General features: G+C 46.4%; 1 protein-coding gene across 6 annotated transcripts in view; it reads right to left on the minus strand.

Moving 5' to 3' along the window:
• ARHGAP44 (Rho GTPase activating protein 44) overlaps window positions 1–21,017 on the minus strand; it is a 185,085-nt gene that overhangs the window by 62,394 nt on the left and 101,674 nt on the right. For 5 of the 6 annotated variants that reach the window (XR_005784025.1, XM_040453167.1, XM_040453163.1 and 2 more), the window contains exons 4-5: window positions 10,131–10,207; window positions 2,437–2,548 (exon numbers count right to left, since the gene is read on the minus strand). Coding sequence is in view for 5 of the 6 variants with exons in the window: in XM_040453167.1 (XP_040309101.1) it covers window positions 2,437–2,548; window positions 10,131–10,207 (189 nt within the window). In the remaining variant the exon portion in view is untranslated. The remainder of the gene's footprint in view (window positions 1–2,436; window positions 2,549–10,130; window positions 10,208–21,017) is intronic. The other variant, XM_040453166.1, reaches the window with a different exon arrangement.

Raw genomic sequence — 21,017 nt, forward strand, 5'->3', positions numbered from 1 at the left:
TACCATATGTTTTCACTCTTATGTGGATCCTGAGAAACTTAACAGAAACCCATGGGGGAGGGGAAGGAAAAAAAAAAAAAAAGGTTAGAGAGGGAGGGAGCCAAAACATAAGAGACTCGGGGTGCCTGGGTGGCTCAGTCGGTTAAGCGTCCGACTTCGGCTCAGGTCACGATCTCGCGGTCCGTGAGTTCGAGCCCCGCGTCGGGCTCTGTGCTGACAGCTCGGAGCCTGGAGCCTGTTTCAGATTCTGTGTCTCCCTCTCTCTCTGCCCCTCCCCCGTTCATGCTCTGTCTCTCTCTGTCTCAAAAATAAATAAACGTTGAAAAAAAAAAAACATAAGAGACTCTTAAAAACTGAGAACAAACTGACGGTTGATGGTGGGTGGGGGGAGGTGAGGGTGGGTGATGGGCATTGAGGAGGGCACCTGTTGGGATGTGCACTGGGTGTTGTAAGGAAACCAATGTGACAATAAATTTCATCTTTAAAAAAAAATTAAAAGAAATTCTCAGGAGCAAAAATTAAGCAAAATTAAAAACTGAATTCCTCAGTCACACTAACCACATTTCAAGAGCTCAATGGCCATGGGTAGCTACTGGAGAACAAACTGTGCAGATGTAAAGCATTTACATCACTGCAGGCAGCCGGACAGGATGGTACCCAGGGAGGTTTTACAGGACCAACTAGAGGCATTCAGGGGGAGGTCCGGGGTTCAAGGCAAATACAACCCCCAAGCGTTTCCTTTCTTACTTGACACACAATTTTACTTGGTGGAAGCCAGCAAAATCGTCACAGAGACCTCAAGGTGTCTTTGTAATAAAACCGTTTTTATTTAGCACCCTTTAAAATCCAGGGATGGGGGTGCCTGGGTGGCGCAGTCGGTTAACCGTCCGACTTCAGCCAGGTCACGATCTTGCGGTCCGTGAGTTCGAGCCCCGCGTCAGGCTCTGGGCTGATGGCTCAGAGCCTGGAGCCTGTTTCCGATTCTCTGTCTCCCTCTCTCTCTGACCCTCCCCCGTTCATGCTCTGTCTCTCCCTGTCCCAAAAATAAATAAACGTTGAAAAAAAAAAATTAAAAATAAATAAATAAATAAATAAAATAATAAAATCCAGGGATGAAGGAGATTAAGAGCACACTTATTAATGTTTGTTTATTTTTGAGAGAGACAAAATGTGAAGGGAGGAGGGGCCGAGAGAGAGGGGGAGACACAGAATCCGAAGTGGGATCCAGGCTCTGAGCTGTCAGCACAGAGCCCGACACGGGGTTCGAACCCACGAACCGCAAGATCATGACCTGAGCTAAAGTCGGACGCTCAACCGACCGAGCCACCCAGGCATCCCAAGAGCACACTTATTGTGAGGCGCACTGAGTAACGTACAGAATTGTTGAATCAGTATGTTGTACAGCTGAGGCTAATCTAACACTGTGTGTTAACCACACTGGAATTCATGCAAATAAACTAAACTAAAATGAATAAAATAAAATAAAATAAAAAAATAAATACAACAAAAATTAAAAAAATAAATTAAAATAAAATAAATGAATAAAATAAATAAAATAAAATAAAAGATAAATAAAATTAATAATATAAAAGAAAAGAAAAAAATAAAATGAATAAAATAAAAATAATAAAATAAAATAAATGAATAAAATAAAATGAATAAAGTAAAATAAAATAAAAAGTAAATGAATAAAACAAAATAAAAAATAAAATAATAAAACAATAAATAAAATAAAATGGTAAAATAATAAAAAATAAAATTAAAATAAATTAAAATAACAAAATAAATGAAGAAAATAAAAGTAAAATAAAAAATAAAATAAAATAATAAGATAAATAAAAATAATATAAAAGAAAAGAAAAAATAAAATGAGTGAAATAAAAATAAAATAAAATAAATGAATAAAATGAAATAAAATGAATAAAATAAAATAAAAAATAGAATAAAAAATAAAAACGAAAATAAAATAAAAATAAATTAAAATAAAAAAATGAATAAAATAAAAATAAGGTAAATAAATAAAAGAAAAAATAAAATGAATAAAATAAGTACAATAAAATAAAATAAATGAATAAAATGAATAAAGTACAATAAAAGTAATCAAATAAAATCAAATAAATCCACGTACACATAACCTGTGAGCCCCTACAGAGTCTCCTTCTGAGGAAGGGCTGCCTTCATTTCAGTGAAGACTAGAGATGGGTGGAGGACACGGACAGTATAGCAGTGTAGACCCTGGTGGGGAAGGAGGTACAGTGCCAGCTTTATTCCCTTCCCCAGCGGAACGCCGACAGAGACGAGTACGGGTGGGAGACAGAGCTGACAAACAGTGGACGGGGCTGTCATACCAGGGAATCCTGACCACGCGGACAGGCAGTAATCATCCGTGGTGAAAAACAGTCTCACAGCGCGGGTGGCCTCATCCCCGCTGCTTACCTCGGCCAGCAAAAACAGGGGCTCAATCACGTCTCTCTCCACCTGCAACTCAAAGTGGATCAGCTCCTGAGCCAGCTTGTCCTCGGTCTCTCCACAGAGTTTCAGCATCTTCCTGCAACAGGAGGGGGAAGCCAGGCTGAAAACCCCAGAAGGCAAGAGGTCACCTGCAACCACCATCCTCCTCTCAAGGCTGGGTAAGCTTTCAGGGGATGGTGTTCCTACACTGGCTGGTTCCCCTGCTACAACACTGACCAACGTGCTCCGTTCATTTGCATTTCTGAAATTTTCAGGGCTTTTTTTTTTTTTTTTTTAATTTTTTTTTCAACGTTTATTTATTTTTGGGACAGAGAGAGACAGAGCATGAACGGGGGAGGGGCAGAGAGAGGGAGACACAGAATCGGAAACAGGCTCCAGGCTCTGAGCCATCAGCCCAGAGCCCGACGCGGGGCTCGAACTCACGGACCGCGAGATCATGACCTGGCTGAAGTCGGACGCTTAACCAACTGCGCCACCCAGGCGCCCCTAGGGCTTTTTTTTTTTTAACATTTATTTTTTGGGAAGGGGCGAGCGGGAGAGGGGCAGAGAGAGAGGGACAGGGGATCCAAAGAGGGGTCTGCGCTGACGGGCTGACAGCAGTGAGCCCGATATGAGGCTTGAACTCATGAATCATGAGCTCATGAAATCGTGACCTGAGCCGAAGTCAGACGCTCAACCGACTGAGCCACCTAGGCGCCCCTGAAATTTTCAGTTTTTTTAAATGATGCTAAGTACCTACCGTGTGCCTGGAGTAAAGGGAACATGTAGGGAAATATAAGAGAGGTGTGGGGAGCACAGACTCATGCATGCTGAATGCACACTCCTCTAAGACCCAGATGCTTCTATCTGCCCCGAGCACTGGAAAACCAGCTATAACTGATACACGAACAAACCAACATCTTTAAACACATTCCAAAAGCTTCAATTGCAAGAGGCTCTTAGAGACAGAAAACCCCTTCTCTTAAGCCGTGACAACTTACCTTTGTAGAGAATGAACAATTATCCAGTGGAAAGTTGGAATGGAAAAAGCGTTACAAAAGTGTGTTCGCAGTGAGCAAATAACAGAAGACCTGAATGAGTAGAAAGCTATATACCACATTCCTAGATGAGACGATACGTTATTTCAAGGATGTTAATGCCCCCTGAATGGGTCTACAGACAGTCCTCCTTTTGCGTGGTACCGTGCTAACTGAAACTCACGCAAAAAGTTTTTACAAATCAATAAAAGTATAAGAAGAGACCACTGTTATTTTTCAGTTAGTATGTATCTATGTTTCCTGTTTACACTTTAATGACACATAAGCGGTCACATACAATACATGATACCAACGCCCCACCTGAACGACAAGTTCACATCAGGGGGCGCCTGGGTGGCTCAGTTGATTAAGCATCTGACTTAGGCTCAGGTCATGATCTCAAGGTTCATGGGTTTGAGCCCCATGTGGGACTCTGTCCTGATGGCTCGGAGCCTGGAGCCTGCTTCGGATTCTGTCTCCCTCTCTCTCTCTGCCCCTCCCCCACTCACACTCTCTGTCTCTCTGTATCTCTCTCAAAAATAAACATTAAAAAAAAGAAACAAGTTCACAGCAATGGTTTTAGGCTGAACCTATCTGCTGGTTGCTTTTTTCATGCATCATCATCTTTGGGGCTTATGTGTCTCGATATCCACAGAATTAAGTCATTCTGGTGTATGCATTTTTACTCCACCATTTATTAACCCTTCCCATAATCAACACTGCCATTCCGTCCAGAGCTGCAGGACATATGTGCACGGTCTCTGTTTGCATGTGAGAATTTTTCTGTGCAAAGGAGAGGAGATACACATCCCCTTAACCTTACTAGATACCTGCGTTTTAAAGTGAGAATGCTAACTTCTCTCTCACCAGTGCAAATAGGAGTTCCCAACATTCCACGCTCTCTCCAACTCTCGGTACCAGTAAGGCATTTAATTTCTGCCAAACTGGTGGGTGCAAAACATTACCCCCCCTGGCTTTAATTCGCATTCCTTGGCTCCTGGAGAGACTGAAGATCTTTCCGTGTTTGGGGCCATTCAGGATTTCCTGTTCCACGATGTGCTTGTTCATGTTCTTTGATTATTTGTGTACCCGGATCTATTTATTTCATTTTATTTGTAGGAGTTCCTTATATATACTTAAAAATACGTGTGTGGAGGCAGAGTGGATTCACATTCTATTTCATATCTGCTGCAAATGGCAACTTCCAGGTCGTGGGCTTAGGATCATTGTTTTCTTCTTCTAATGGTGTCTTTGACCTAATTTGTCTGTTACTTACCTCCATGCTCCTGATGCTACTTTGTTGTTGTTGTTGTTGAATTGTAACCACTGGCTATTGACTGCCAACTGCAGAAAGTGAAAATTTAGCTACCTTTACACCTGACCTCCCTGCACGTATTTAGAGACCTTTAGTATTTGCACTATATTTTTGACCCCATGTGTTTGATTCAGAGTCGTATATTGCGATCACTGGTCTTTGCTGTGTATGTGTCCTCTCTGTGGAGTTAATAATCGCCTTGTTTCGGTTTGCGTGTTTATTTCTCTATAGACCTGATCGAACCCCAAACCCTCCACCACGAACTACTTTCTGTCTTAAGAAACTGAATCACGTTGGATGTGAATGAATTTCAACTTCTCGAATTCTTCTCTCCCGGACCCGCGCCAACCTGGACTGAGTTTTCCTTCAATCCTTGGGCATGGCCATCTTCCCGCATACTTTCTTCCCCATTTCCTGGGATTCTCCCTCCCTCTGTCCTGTGCTGGACAGACCTTCTTTCCCACGTCCTCTGTCTATACCTCTTTCTCGGTCACTCCCTCACTGTCGAGCACGTCTTGCTGAAGCAGCTTGAGAGAGTGTGTGGGAAGTCAATTAAAAAAAAAATTTTAATGTTTATTCATTTTTAAGAGAGAGAGAGAGAGACAGAGACGGTGCATGAGCAGGGGAGGAGCAGAGACAGAGGGAGACACAGAATCTGAAGTGGGATCCAGGCTCTGAGCTGTCAGCACAGAGCCTGATGTGGGGCCCGAACCCTGAACTGGGAGCTCACGACCTGAGCCAAAGTCGGATGCTTAACCGACTGAGCCGCCCAGGCGCCCCTTGGGAAGGCAATTGTTGAGACCCTGTGTGCTACAACATTCTCCTCTATTACCCTGAGTGTTGACTGACAGTGAGGCAGGATACTGAATTCTACACTGATCATCAGACGCCTTCAGAAATTTGAAGGCATTCCACAGTAATTAATCTTCTGTTTCCACTGTTGATCTTGGCAAGTCTGGAAGCGAAGGTTGTAGAATCTTTTAACTTGTCACTCGGTCCTCACTAGTGGTGAGCTTGGCATTGGTTCAACTTTTTCTATTGTACCAGGAGCTCCGTGGGCCCTTTCAATAGAACAGCTCATGCCCTTCGGTTCTGGAAAACTCTCTCGGATTCCGTTATTACTACTACTATTACTGCTAGGATTATTTCTTCCTCTCCTTTTCTCTGAAGTCCTGCTATTCAGGCCTAAAACCTCCTGGATTCGCCTGCCAATCTTCCAACTTTTCTATTTTCTACGTCATGGTCATGTTTTTCTAGTCTCTGAATTTCTTCCACTTTATCTTCTAAACCTACCACTGAAAAAAAAGTTGTACTTTTTGTTTCCATGAGCTTGCTTTTGATCTCAGAGTATTTTTCCATAAGTTTTTTTTTTTTTAAGTTTATTTATGAGACAGAGAGAGCGAGCATGAGCAGGGAAGGAGCAGAGAAAGAGGGAGAGAGAAGGAATCCCAAGCAGGTTCTACACTGCCAGCTCAGAGCCAATGCAAGGCTGGAACTCTTGAACCTGCAAAATCATGACCTGAACCAAAACCAAGCTTATGGAACCCCCCTAAGCATTTTTTTTTATTTTTTTGAATGCTTATTTTTGAGAGAGAAAGACAGAGCATGAGCGGGGGAGGGGCAGAGAGAGGGGGAGACATAGAAGCCAAAGCAGGCTCCAGGCTCCGAGCTGTCAGCACAGAGCCCAACGCAGGGCTCGAACCCATGAACCGTGAGATCATGACCTGAGTGGAAGTCGGACGCTCAACCGACTAAGCCACCCAGGTGCCCTGCCCTCCCCCCCTTTTTTTAAATTGACACTCTGGGCTGTTGTGCGTTTTTTTAAAATACCTTTTTTTTCCATTGAGATATAACTGACAAACATCCTTTTATTTCACGGACGCATTATTTTCTCTGATCACATGACAACGTTATGTGAAGCATTTTCCTGCAAGTATCTCCTCCCGATGCGGCATCTATTTCTCCCCAGTTACATTCCCTGCCCCCACCCCCAATTGTTTTGGTATATAGGTTTCAGGTCAGACTTCCCTCCAATGTCTGGAGATCTGGGACGCCTGTCTATATTTAAGAGCGGAGACTCGGGGGCGCCTGGGTGGCTCAGTCGGTTAAGCGTCCAAATTCAGCTCAGGTCATGATCTCGTGGTTGGTGAGTTCAAGCCCCACATCGGGCTCTGTGCTGACAGCTTGGAGCCTGCTTCAGATTCTTTGTCTCCCTTGCTCTCTGCCCCTCCCCCCTGCTCCTGCTCTCTCTCTCTCACAAATAAACATGAAAAAAAAAAAAAAGAGTGGAGACTCAAAGCTGGGAGTACGTGAAGAAAGCCTATCGGCTTTGAGATCGTCTGTAGGATGGTCGAGCCGGGTCATATTAACTGGAGCAGTGTCCCCTCTAATATCTTTGATCTTTAGTCCATTCCTGTTGGGCCGGTCACATTTGCCAGGCTCTTGTTACTTTCCTGCCTAGAGAGCACGGGCCTGGGGAGGCTTGCAGAGGTCAGGGGGAAGAGACATGAAGAGTCTCAGCATCCAGTATGCGTCAGTCACTTTAACGCCTGAGACCCTTACATGGTGCCCACGGTCTGGGGACACTCTGCTTTACCCCCTCCAGAGAACAAAGCTGCAGACTCTTCTGCTGGGGTTGGGCACAAGGGGATGAGAGTCTCCCAGGGCTGTGGATAAGGGCTGCACGTGAACCGTCCAAGTGGTACCCGACTAGCTTTTCATGCGCATGCCTAACTGCAATCCCTCGCCATTCTAGAGGTCCCGAGGGCCAGCAGCCCTGAACCAGTGAGCATTTCGGGACGTAAGGGATGTGGCTCTCTGCAGAGCCTACTTCTGGCTCCGGAGTCCCCTTTCTGAGACCCGCTAATACCGGGTCAGTCACCGGTACCATCCAGAACCTTTACAGCTTTCGCCAACTCGTTTTCTTTCCTGGTTTTCAGGCCTTTCCGGGTTTATTAGATGGTTGTGCTCAGTCTGTCATGTTTACCTGGGTGTCCCTCATCATCTGACCTTCAACCTACCTGTGTCACTATGTTTTGGGCAAGTCTCTGAAACGGCGTGGGTGTCTTATCCACCTGCGACTCTCCAGATTATGAGCAGTTGAGGTTATTTCGTCCTTTACAACTAGAGATACAGACCCAGTAAGTGTTCTCAATTTCACCTGCTGTTTGCCCTTTATTATGCTTTTCTCTTGGCCCGTGCTGCTCGTGTAGCCCCTCCTAGGGGGTGTTTTCTATTTTATCGGTTTCCCTTTACATCCTTTCACTAGTTTACAGGTTTTCCATCCTATTCCCCGTGTGGTGGCTCATTTTTCCAACATGCACACTATATACGGAAATGTGATACCTTTAAGAAAACACTTCTTGGGGCGCCTGGGTGGCGCAGTCGGTTAAGCGTCCGACTTCAGCCAGGTCACGATCTCGCGGTCCGGGAGTTCGAGCCCCGCGTCAGGCTCTGGGCTGATGGCTCAGAGCCTGGAGCCTGTTTCTGATTCTGTGTCTCCCTCTCTCTCTGCCCCTCCCCCGTTCATGCTCTGTCTCTCTCTGTCCCAAAAATAAATAAACGTTGAAAAAAAAAAAGAAAGAAAAGAAAACACTTCTTAACGTTTATTTTTGAGAGAGAGCAGAGTGCAAGCAGGGACGGGGCAGAGAGAGAGGGAGGCACAGAATCTGAAGCAGGCTCCAGACTCCGAGATGTCAGCACAGAGCCCGATGACGGGCTCAAACTCACGAGCCGTGAGATCATGACCGGAGCCAAAGCTGGATGCCTAACCGACTGAGCCCCCCAGGCCCTCCTCACCCTGCTTTTTAAAATTCCCTATGTTGTACCTTTCATCTCTGTGACTGGTTTCGTAACTGGAAGCCTGGCCCTCGCACCCCTCCCCTCTGGCCACCATGAGTGTGTTCTCTATATTTATAGGTTTCTGCTTTGTTTGTTTTTGAGTCCACATGTAAATGAAATCATATAGTATTTGTCTTTCTCGGTCTGATTTATTTCACTTAGCATAAAACCCTTTAGGTCCATCCATGATCACAAGCGGCAACATCTTACTTTTTTACAGCTTAGTAACATTCCATCATATATAAACACACACACACACACACACACACACACACACACACACACACACCACTTGGGCTGCTTCCGAATACTTGCTATAGTACACAATGCTACAACAAACACAGGAGTGCATATATGCTTGTGAATTAGGGTTTTTGTTTTCTTTGGGTGAATACCCAATAGCACGACTACTGGGCCGTAGAGTAGCTCTATTTCTAACTTTTGGAGGAACGTCCATCCTGTTTTCCAAAGTGGCACCTGTTGGCATTCCCACCCACAGCGCACAAGGCTTCTTCCCCCCCCCCCCACATCCTCGCCAATAGCTTGCCTCACGTTTTTAAATCATATTAAGTACGATTTGAATTTTTAAAAGTCCTATTTGCTTTTTCTTTGATTCTATTCTCTCTCTCCCTCTCTCTCTTTTTTTTTTTTTCCATATCACTTGATTCTTTTGTTAAGGACTATTTTGTCTTTACATGTTAATTGACATACATAATATAATCGACGTGTAACGGTATATTAGCTCTAGGTGCACGACACAATGATTCCATATTTGTATATATTGTGAAAAGAGCATGAGAAGTCTAGTTAACATTTGTCACCGTACATAGTTCCAAAAACACTTTTCCTTAAAAATATGGAATGTTTCACCCGCCTGTGTGTGTGTTACCCATTTCTGGGGGCCATGCTAACGTCTACTGTTCTGATTTGGGGGTACGTGCTGCTAAAGCCTGCACTGCCCATAATTTTTCAGCTTCATGTTAAGAACAATTGCTTCATATCGACATTATGATTTCCTATTTTCCCTCCTATTATCCTACCATTTTTTAGTTCGTAGGGACCCGATTCTCCTGCTGACAGTGCCTGCTGATTCTCCCTCACGACAATTCTATTTTTAGTTTGTTTTCATTGTGAGCTCCAAATCAGCCAGGGCTGTTCTCAGAATCCTATAATTTTTGACATCTGACATGGAGAGCTTTCCCATTTGCTTCCGCTGGAGCCCTGGGGGTTTCAACTGTCCTTCCACAGTGTCGTGTGCTTAGTATGCTAATTTTCTCCCCCAGGGAAGTTGCCTCACCGCACAGAAAAGATGACTTCGATCCCTGGGCTTTTTGCATTTTTCTCACTGGCAAACCCTTTCTTCTTCGCACCCAAGCCCCAGCCAGACTTTCAGGTGTCCTCAGTGCATCCCTGAGAAGTTCTGGTGCCCTCTTCAGGGATGGGGACTTAGGCAGATTTGGTACAAACCCACACATGGTGTCACTTACCCGAGAAGCGTGTCATCTCCCAGGATAGCTGACCCCTCCATCAAACACTGAGCCAGTGTTGTCAAAGGCAACTTTTTCTGAAAAGGAGAACAACAACAACGACGACGATGTTGTAATGAAAACCACTCCAACAGCCACCTGCCTACTCTAAAACAGCAGAAAGTCAAATTCCTGCCTCAATACTGTGTTGGTTAAGATACAAACCGACCTTAAAATATGTTTAAAACCTAAACACTCATAGCATACAAGGACGGATTAGACACAGACAGGTCAAAACTCAGAAAATCAAAACTGAAATAAAGGTGCCATTTAGGGGGCACCTGGATAGCTCGGTCGGTTGAGCATCTGACTCTGGCTCAGGTCATGATCTCACAGCTCGTGAGTTCGAGCCCCACGTCGGGTTCTGTGCTGATGGCTCAGAGCCTGGAGCCTGCTTTGGATTCTGTGTCTCCCTCTCTCTCTGACCCTCCCCTGCTCATGATCTGTCTCTCTCTTTCTCTCTCTCTCTGAAAAATGAATAAGCATTAAAAAAAATTTTTTAAGAGATTTAAAAAAAAATGTGCCAATTTGGAAAATAAGCCTACAGTTTACAGACTGCATTTTATTTTTTATTTTTATTTAAAAAAATTTTTTTTAACGTTTATTTATTTTTGAGACAGAGAGAGACAGAGCATGAACAGGGGAGGGTCAGAGAAAGAGGGAGACACAGAATCCGAAACAGGCTCCAGGCTCTGAGCGTTCAGCATAGAGCCCGACACGGGTCTCAAACTCACGGACTGAGTGATCGTGACCTGAGCTGAAGTCGGACGCTTAGCTGACTGAGCCACCCAGATGCCCCCAGACTGCATTTTAAAATACAATGAGATAGGGGCGCCTGGGTGGCTCAGTCGGTTAATCATCCAAGTCTTGATTTCGGCTCACATCACGTCATGGTTGTGAGTTAGAGCCCTGCGTTGGGCTGAGTGTTGAGCCTGGAGCCTACTTGGGATTCTCTCTCTCTGCCCCTCCCCTGCTCGCTTTCTCTAAAAAATGAAAATAAAGTGGATTAACAGCAAGAAAAAAAAAAAAGACAAGATTTGAAAGTTATGTTAACAATGACTTGAACAATGCTTTAAGTTCCAAAGGTCAGTCTCTCCCGGGAGAAGTACCACAGCTCCATTTTATAAACGAGGCAGCTTATGGTTGAGAGAGAGAGAGAGAGAGAGAGAGAGAGAGAAAGGGAGGGAGGGGGAGGGAGAGAGAAAAGTGTTCACATACAGTGACAATGAGAAGAAAGTAAGCATAAAAACAAAGGCACCCTCCAAAGAAGTCAGAAAATGCCTCTGAACATATGAAAGATGCTTGACGTCATCAGTTACGAAGGAAATCTGCATCAGAGCCACAAAGAGATACTACTTCATACCCACTAGCATGGCAAGGGCAATGATAACAACCAGAAAGAAAGTATCGGTGAGCATGCGGAGCCTTGGTGAACAGGTAGAGAAATGCTGAGCTTCATCAAGCAGGGCTGGTGGAAATGCAAAATGGGGCAGCGCTTCTGCGGAGCGTGGCAACATTTCAATAAACGACACAAAGTTACCATACGGCCTGGCGAGTCTACTCAATTCCACTCAGAGGAATTGAAAGCAGATGGTCAAAAGAAACACACCACATGTGCGTGCATGAGAAAGGCAGCGCGATTCGCAACAGCCGAAAGGCGCCAACAGCTTGATCGTCCACCACCTGACGCAGGGATCGATAAAAAGCGGTATAATCAGACAAGGGAATATTAGTCAGCCATAAAAAGGAACGAAGTGCTGACATAAGCTGCGGGGGAACCTCGAAAACGTTATGCTAAGTGAAATGAGCCAGACGCGGGGCACGTATCATAAGAGTCTATTTAAATGAAATATCCAACTTTGGCAAACCCACAGTAGGGTAGCACGACCCATTCCCTCCTTACTAGTAAGTGACCAGCTCTCTCCTTGCTGAGCCTGAACCATCCAACACACACAGACAACAACAAGCTGGGAACTGCCAACACCGTGGTGCCTGGCTGGGGGGGGGGGGGGCCGGCGGGGGGCTCAGTCGGTTGAGCAGCTGACTCTTGATTTCAGCTCAGGTCACGATCCCAGGGTTGTGAGATCGAGCCCCGCCTCGGGCTCCATACTGAGCATGCAGCCTGCTTGAGATTCTACCTTCCCTTCCTCTACCTCCCCTGCCCCTTTCCAAAATAAATAAGCAAATAAATAACCAGCAGCATATCCTCAGATCTTCCGGCCCACAGGGTAGCACACACAGTGTAGGAATACACACAGCCAGAGCCTCCTGTGTTAGTTGCTACACAAAGAGCTTGGCTACCGTCACTCAACTTGTATTCTAGTGCAGAGAAACAAATAGTAAATGCACAAAACGTGACAGGGATCATTTCAAATAGTTGGAAGTGGTAGGGAGAGCAGAAATCAGGACAATGGGGAGTGGGATGTGGTGACGTGTGCAGCCGTGATACGGGAAGACCTCTCAGAAGGGGTGGCATTTAAGATGCAACCCACGTGGGAGAGAGTCAGCCATGCCTCAAAGAGACTTGAGAAAGAATAGCCCAGGTAGAGGGAACTGCATGTGCAAAGGCCCTGAGGTGGGACCAATATGGCTGCCCTAAGGTCCCCACTGAGGCCAGTGCAGCTGGGGCAAAGTGAGTGCGTGACAAGGAGTGGGTAGAGCATAAGGCAGAGGCCAGATCGGAGAGGGCCTTCTCCCCCAGAAGCAGGCACCGAGGTCTCATTCTGAGGGCGTCTGATGACCCTCAGAGGATTTAAGAGTGTGATCGGGTTAAAATGACTCAATCCATGGGGCTCCTGGGTGGCTCAGTCAGCTGAGCACCTCTTTTATTTTTTATTTTTTATTTTTAATATTTATTTATTTTTGAGACAGAACATGAGTTGGGGAGAGGCATAGAGAGAGGGAGACACGGAATCTGAAACAGGCTCCGGGCTCTGAGCTATCAGCACAGAGCCCGATGTGGGGCTCGAACCCACGAACCATGAGATCATGACCTGAGCCGAAGTCGGACGCTTAACTGACTGAGCCACCCAGGCGCCCTGTGCACCTAACTCTTGATTTTGGCTCAGGTCATGATTCCGGGGTCGTGGGGTCAAGCCCTGAGTTGGGCTCTGCCCTGAACACAGAGCCTCCTTAACGTTCTCTCTCTTTCTCTGCCCTGCTTTCTCTCTAAAAACATGAGTTAAAAAATAATTAAACTGAACTAAACTGACTCAATCCTGAGACAGACAACTCCAAATGGCTTGTAAGCGGGATCAAGCAGGAAAACAAGTTTTTAGGGCTCCATCCACTTGAATTTACGGATCTGAACACCCCCAGGAAATCTGCATACTCTAATGTGTCCCCAGGGAAGACATGGGGAGACAGGTCAACCCCCAAGAGTGATCTGGAAGTTCATGTGGGTCCTGAGGTAAATCCAGGGAGAGAGAGAGCCCAAGACACCTGTGTGGATAAGGCCTTCCTTGGGTCTAACATGTATCCCTCTCCCTGCACTTAGACACGTCCATTCCAGTGGGGTCAGACGCCTTCCACGCAGGGGACAAAATCATTACTCGTCACTTCAAATAAAATGGGACATTCTTCTTGGTAAAAACTAGACTGGGCAACTCAGTATTAACACATCCAAGCTTAAACATCACCTTCTAGTTGTCCTACAAGGCTGCGGTGTAGAAATTTCAGGAGACTTAAGAAAAGCGTGCAGCAAACAATACATTATGAGGAAATGTATTTCCACATCACTTTTTTTTTTTAATTGTGTTTAACATCTATTTATTTTTTGAGAGACAGAGACAGAGCGTGAGTGGGGGAAGGGCAGAGAGAGAGAAAGTCACAGATTCTAAAGCAGGCTCCAGGCTCCGAGCTGTCAGCACAGAGCCCGTTGCGGGCTCGAACTCAGACTGTGAGATCCTGACCTGAGCCGAAGTCGGATGCTTAACCAACAGAGCCACCTGGGTGCCCCCCCCCCCAACATCACCTTTTATAAAAGTTATTTAAAGCACATTTAAAAAAAGTGTCTAAGGTAGTTAGAGAAGAAAAGAGTGAAACAGGTATAATATATGCTCACAGAGGCACCAGGAGTTATGGTCTTGTTCTTTTTTTTTTAACGTTCATTTATTTTTGAGAGATTGAGAGAGACAGAGTGTGAGCGAGGAAGGGGAAGAGAGAGAGAGAGAGACAGAGAGAGAGGGAGACATGAATCTGAAGCAGGCTCCAGGCTCTGAGCCATCAGCACAGAGCCTGATGCAGGGCTCGAACCCACGACCCTGAGATCATGACCTGAGCCGAAGTTGGACGCTCAACCAACTGAGCCACCCAGGAGCCCCTGGTTTTGTTTTTAATCAGGACTGATTCTGCCTTCTGTTCTCATGGGAGGTTTGGCAATGCACAAAGATACTCTCACTTATCACAACATGGCGGACACTTCTGGTGTCTAATGGATAGAGGCCAGGGATTCTGCTCAATATCCTACCACGCACAGGACAGCACCCCCGCCCCTCCGTCGAAATAAAGAATTACTCGGCCCAAAACATCAAGAGTGCTGAGGCTGAGAAACCTGGTTTAAAGAGAAAGGTCTTCAATACGTGAAGTCCTAAAATATCCCAATAATCAACCAGCGGAGATGCTCTGTCTTGAATGCACACAGAACAATCATAGTATTGATCTCTTCTGGTTTGTGTTGAGCACCTCAAGTCCCATGACCCCCGGCTTTAGGGCAGGACCTCAGCTGTTCAGAATCCTTCTTTGAAATGTGACAAGGAAGAAAGCTAAGAGAGACGGTGCCTGTATCAGACTATAAAGGACTTTCAATAGCCAGGAGGTTGACATCCGTTGAAGAAACATACCTACTGGCTGATGACTCAAGTTTTTCTAACTATGGACAAAGATTAGTTCAATTAGTCCCATCAGAGGGTCGAAGTGAGCAAGAAACTGTGCCTGTGGGTGGCCAGAGGCACAAGGGTCAAGACCAACATAATAAAAACAGCCACTGATGATCATGAAGCTAACCAGTCTCAGGGAAGGATGGTGGGGGCAGCCAAATATCTCTTCTGCAAAATGCAGACTAGAAAAACCAGCCCGAAGTGTAGGACTTTGGGTCCTGCTCTTGTGCGAGGGAAGCAACATAAGTTTCCAGCCATTCCTAGTCACTTGACACCCTCGCTAATGCCTCTGAGATGCTTTCAGATGGCAGAGAGGGTAGAAGCCAGTGGCAAAGTATCACACAGTGACAGGGACTCCTCTTCCAATGGCCCTTTCATTCTTACGATTTTTAATGGGGAGAATGACCTTCCTCTCTCTCTCTCTTGTCCTTGGTCATATCTAGCTAGCTAGCTAGCTATTGGAGGAGGTCACCAAGGGGATGGGACTGCTGACTGACCCGTGCACTGGACCCAGGCAATCGGGAGGTTCCTCGCCCACTCCCCTGTCCTTGGAACATTCTATCCACCTGCCTCGCTCAACCAGCAAGCTGCCTTAAGGACACAGCCCTGGGAGAGTGAAGTAAGGTGCTGTTGAGACCATCCGGACAGTCTACGTGACCAAACCCTAGTTGAGGTCTCTTTATGAACTTTTAAGATTTGGAGAGGGGGAGGGGGGATCTGTTGGTCTTATGACCACCCAAGACAAACCACGTGAATAAGCTTCCTTATTAAACCTGCCACCTACTTAACCTGGAGCGGTCTGTCTGCCTCTTCCTTTGGTCTCTGCTTGCCCTCTGTGTACAAGGGCCAGTTTACTGGACTTACAGTAAACTGAACAGGAACAGGAAATACATGGGCATGGCGCATGAAGTCACCAGAAGGGTTACACCAACCAGTGCATCTGTGACTCTTGCCACCAGACAGCCAGTGACAGGGACCAGCCTTTTGTGTACCCTTCCACAAAGATTCTAAGTGGATCCATTATACTCACGTGTGTCTGTTCTTAGTGGCTCTATTTCCCCCCACAAATGTTGGCATACAACATACATGACTCTACGCCTTGCTCTCTGCTTGGTGTGGAGATACCGTGTGCCCCATTTCCCATGGTGACACACACAGCTGGCCCATTCTTTCTTTCTGTTTCTAACGGATACATAGATCACTGAACGAAGACGACAACATTTATTTAAACAAGTCCTCTACTGGGGCACCTGGCTGGCTTAGTCGGTTGAGTGTCCGACTTCAGCTCAGGTCATGATCTCATGGTTCGTGGGTCTGAGCCCCTTGTCGGGCTCTGTGCAGACAGCTCAGAGCCTGGAGCCTGCTTCGGATTCTGTGTCTCCCTCTCTCTCGGCATCTCCCCTACTCTCGTTCCATCTCTCTCTTTCAAAAAATAAATAAACATTACAAAAAACTAAAATAAACTTCCCCCCAATTTTAGAGGATTGATAGAACCTTAAGAATTAAGGTTAGGGAAGCCACAATGTTCCAGGGTCTGGAAGTCATCAAATCGACTTTTCTGAGATGGCTGTTCCCTCTACAATTATCTCAGGAACAATCAACACACTTTGTAGAATGACTAAGAGACAAAAAGTCTAATCCTAATATCTACTCTGTTTCCCCAACATACACACCCGTACCCTCTAGTCCTGAAAACTGCTGATTCCAAGCCCAGGCAACTCCCGAGTTCACTCCCCAAAAGACACAGCCCAGACGGGCTGCTCAGGGCTCAGTAGTTGTCAATGGTCATTTCAGCTGAACGGTGAGGCCCCAATAATGGCAGTGGGTTACACCTCTTGAATATTTACTTACGTTAAGCACTGTGCTAGGCATTCCTGCGTGTTACCTCACTGAGCTCTCAAACAACGTTATTGGGTAGAAAATCGTTACTGTTCTTACCAAATGAAGAAGGCAAGAGATATACAAAGCTAACTGACTTGTCCAAGGTCAGGTATACTCAGGAAACAGCGGACCTGGGCTTCAAGCTCAGGCGGTCAGCTTCCAGAGCTTAAGATCATGATGCTAACTTGCTTCTGGAGAGAAAAGGAAAGATTCAAACTGGCTTGCTGACATATCAGGCGGGTCCTGTGCCTAAAATACTCCTGGGCCATCCATTCATGACACAGATGTATTTTTAGCATTGCCTACCCTGCGGCGGGCCCTGTTCTAGGCATTAAAAACGCGGTCGTGATGGATGGGCAAGATCCCTGCTCCCGTGGAACTCATGTATCCGTGGAGGGGAACGATCTTAAGGATTTCAGATAATCATATTACACACGATGAAGGAAATAAAATGAGGTGATGTGATTGGGGGAGGAAGGGAACGAACACATTAGGTGCCGAGAACCCTAATTAGGAGCTGAGAATCGAAAAATAAAAAAGTTGCGGGCACGCCCGTGTTCTGCGACAGGTCAGTGCCGTTGGGACAGTGAAGACAGCGGGCGGGAACAAGAGCCGAGCTCAGAGATGCGGGGGAAGGCGTATCATTAGGGCCCAAGGGTCAGGGTGAGGAGCTCAAATGTTATTCTCCAATGGGAATCTTTGGGTGGGACTGAAGCAGGACAGTGGCATCGTCTGATCTCCGTTGTAGACACTGGATTATAACGGGGATGGGTTTGGAGTGGAGAGTGGGGGACCCGTCGGGTCCAGGCCAGAGATGATGCCTGCTCGCATGGACGAGGGTGGCAAATGCTGAAGCACGTGGAAACTGTCTGAAGGAAGACAGTGGGCCCTCCCGCAAGTCTGGGTGTGGAAAGAGAAAAATAAAGGGTAATGTCTAGGAGTCAAGGAGGTGGTTTTCCTGTACCATTCTTGAGTGTTCCACCTTTCTTTGCTAGATCCTCCTCCAGTGAGGGCTTAAAGTGTTGCAGGTCCTGGGGCTCTTGACTCAAGGCCATCTATCTCCTTAAGTGATCTCATCAAATCTTATGGAGTCTAGAGTCGCTCGAGCCAGAGAGAGCCCGAAAGCCCTCTTCACTCTTCAAACCCCCATGTCCATTCAAGACCCGGATGCTCTACATGGTGCATCTACCACATCCGCCAATTTCTCTCCATCTCCCCTGATCCTGGTGTATCTCCCAAAGATCGCCGCCATATTTCTCTCTCTTACTTCCACCATAGCCCCTGCCCCACACAACTGGGGCCCCTGCCCCATATGCCCCGCCATAGCCACCGCCCCATTTTTCACACAACTGCCAATAAATCAGACCATGCTGCTCCTGATTAAAGCACTGGCTCCCCACTGCTCTTAGAGATCAAGTCCAAATCCTTACCATGCCTACGCAGTGAGATGGGGTCCCCGCTGTCCCATTTCCTGCCTCTCCCCTTGTCATCATCCATACTCTACGACCCCCTCGTGTTTCTCGAAAATGCCCCCGACTCCTTGCTGTCTCTGAAAACTCTGCACATGTCAACCCCTGTCCTACAGGCACCTTGACCTCTTTTGGTGCCACTACCTTCTGCTGTCCTTAAAGGGCCACTTCCTCACAGAAACCCTCTACTATTTAATTCCTAGTGACGCCCAATTACTGACTCCATGGAACGGCTGCTTCCCTGCAAGACTGCGAGCCTCCAGAGAACAGGGGTCTTGCTGGGTTTGCTCAGCACGCGGCATTAAGTGTGGCTTCACGTGGCAGACATGGCCCTTTCCAAGTATTTAGTGATTAAGGTGGAGAAGGACTCCTCCTAACAGTGTGCTTGTTGGATGGGAATGCCCTACAGAAGAAGAACAAGGATGGTGAAAAACCAATCATGTTCATTATACTGACGGTCTCAGAGACCAATGAATTAACCAGCTATTGGCCTGGACTAAAGGAAGCAAAATGGCAGCCTGATTCGTATCTTCTCTAGTCTCCATCCCGCATAAGGAATCTGGTTTAGCTCAGTACCCACTGAATAATCCTGCTCGGGTCACTGAGACAGTGCCAACCAAACTCCACTTCTCTGTCTGCTTCCGTGTGACAGCCAGCCCCGGCTTTCAGGTATACAGTAAGGCTGGAGTGTTGGAAACTGCTAAACTGCTAAGAACTAATGAGCTTGGGGGCGCCTGGGTGGCTCAGGTGGTTGAGCGTCCGACTTCGGCTCAGGTCATGATCTTGCAGCTCGTGAGCTCGAGCCCCGCGTCGGGCTCTGTGCCGACAGCTCGGAGCCTGGAGCCTGCTTCGGATTCTGGGTCTCCCTTTCTCTCTCTGCCCTTCCCCTACTTGCTCTCGTTCTCTCTCAAAAAAACAAAACAAACAAAAAACAAAAAAAAAAAACCCCACAACTAGTGAGCTTGTTTAAAAAGAAGCGCCAAATAAGGGGGTGCCCGGGTGGCCCAGTCAGTGAAGCGTCCGACTCTTTGTTTCAGCTCAGATCATGATCTCACAGTCGTGAGATCAAGCCCTGCATCAGGCTCTGTGCTGACAGCATGGAGCCTTCTTGGGATTTCCTGTTTGCCCCTCCCCCGCTCTCCCAAAATAAATGAACATTAAAAAAAAAAAAAAGTGACCAGTAGCAACAAACTGCCATGGGCTCCAATAAAAAGCTGTGCACCTTCCAGGATAAAGTCCCTTCCCATCCTGAGACTCTAGGACTCCACCTCTCATTTCCACTGGCCTTATTCCCCAAGGACCATCTCTTGACCCTCCCTCTCCCTCTCCCTCTCTTTTTACAGAAGTATAGATGACAGACGATGTTACCTTAGTTTCAGATGCATAATGTAGTGATTCGACACCCCTATACCCATGCACGTTATCTATGCGCACTGTCACCGTTGTATGATATTACCACACCACTGACTATTCCCCAGGCTGTCATCCCTGTGACTTATTCATCCCATAACTGGAAGCCTGGACCTCCCTCTCCCCTCCACCCCTTTCACCCATCCCCCTACCGCCTACCCTCTGGCCTCCATCAGTCTGTTCTCTGTATTTACATCTCCCTCTCTGAACACCTACCTTCCTCATTTGGTGTTAGCTCATTACTTTCTTCACTCCCAATCTTCCCCATTTTCTTCTATTTTTTTTTTTAAGTTTCTCACTTAAAATTTTTTTTAATGTTTTATTTTTTGAGAGACAGAGAGAGACAGAGCGTGAGCAGGGGAGGGGCAGACAGAAAAGGAAACATAGAATCCAAAGTGGGCTCCAGGCTCTGAGCTGTCAGCACAGAGCCTGATGTGGGGCTCGAACCCATGAACACAAGATCATGACCTGAGCTAAAGTCGGACGCTCAACTGACTGAACTACCCAGGCACCCCCCTCTTTAAAAAAAAAAAATTTGGGGGGCGCCTGGGTGGCGCAGTCGGTTAAGCGTCCGACTTCGGCCAGGTCACGATCTCGCGGTCCGTGAATTCGAGCCCCGCGTCGGGCTCTGGGCTGATGGCTCAGAACCTGGAGCCTGCTTCCGATTCTGTGTCTCCCTCTCTCTCTGCCCCTCGCCCGTTCATGCTCTGTCTCTCTCTGTCCCAAAAATAAATAAACGTTGAAAAAAAAATTAAAAAAAAATTTTTTTTTAATGTTTTATTTTATTTTTTGAGAGACACAGAGCATGAGCAGGGGAGGGGCATAGAGAAAGGGAGACACGGTTAAGGTTCTCACTTGTAATCCCTGTTTCTTTTTGCCTGTTCCTTGGATCTCAACACATCTCCTGACCTAATAATCTCAGAGAAATGAGCACATATTTCAGTATGAGGCAATTAACAAGTGCCATGGCTCCTATTAAACCCCTGGATGTGTTACTTCAGAAAAAAAACTGGAAAAATGGATTTGAGTCACGGCCTTGGACATTTTTTTCTGGCCGGTCTGAGGCTGTTCAATATTTAAAATAGCTCTTTGACTTTCTCTCCTGCCAGATCATATATCTGGTCCCAGGAGGACGCGAGAAGACTGATCAGCTCAAGAAATCAATGACCAAATCAGACGCTTGAAATTTATGCTGTGGAATCACTGACCTA

The sequence above is a fragment of the Herpailurus yagouaroundi genome, unplaced genomic scaffold, assembly GCF_014898765.1.
Source record: "Herpailurus yagouaroundi ecotype Mexico unplaced genomic scaffold, PumYag 208, whole genome shotgun sequence".
Lineage (NCBI taxonomy): Eukaryota > Metazoa > Chordata > Mammalia > Carnivora > Felidae > Herpailurus > Herpailurus yagouaroundi.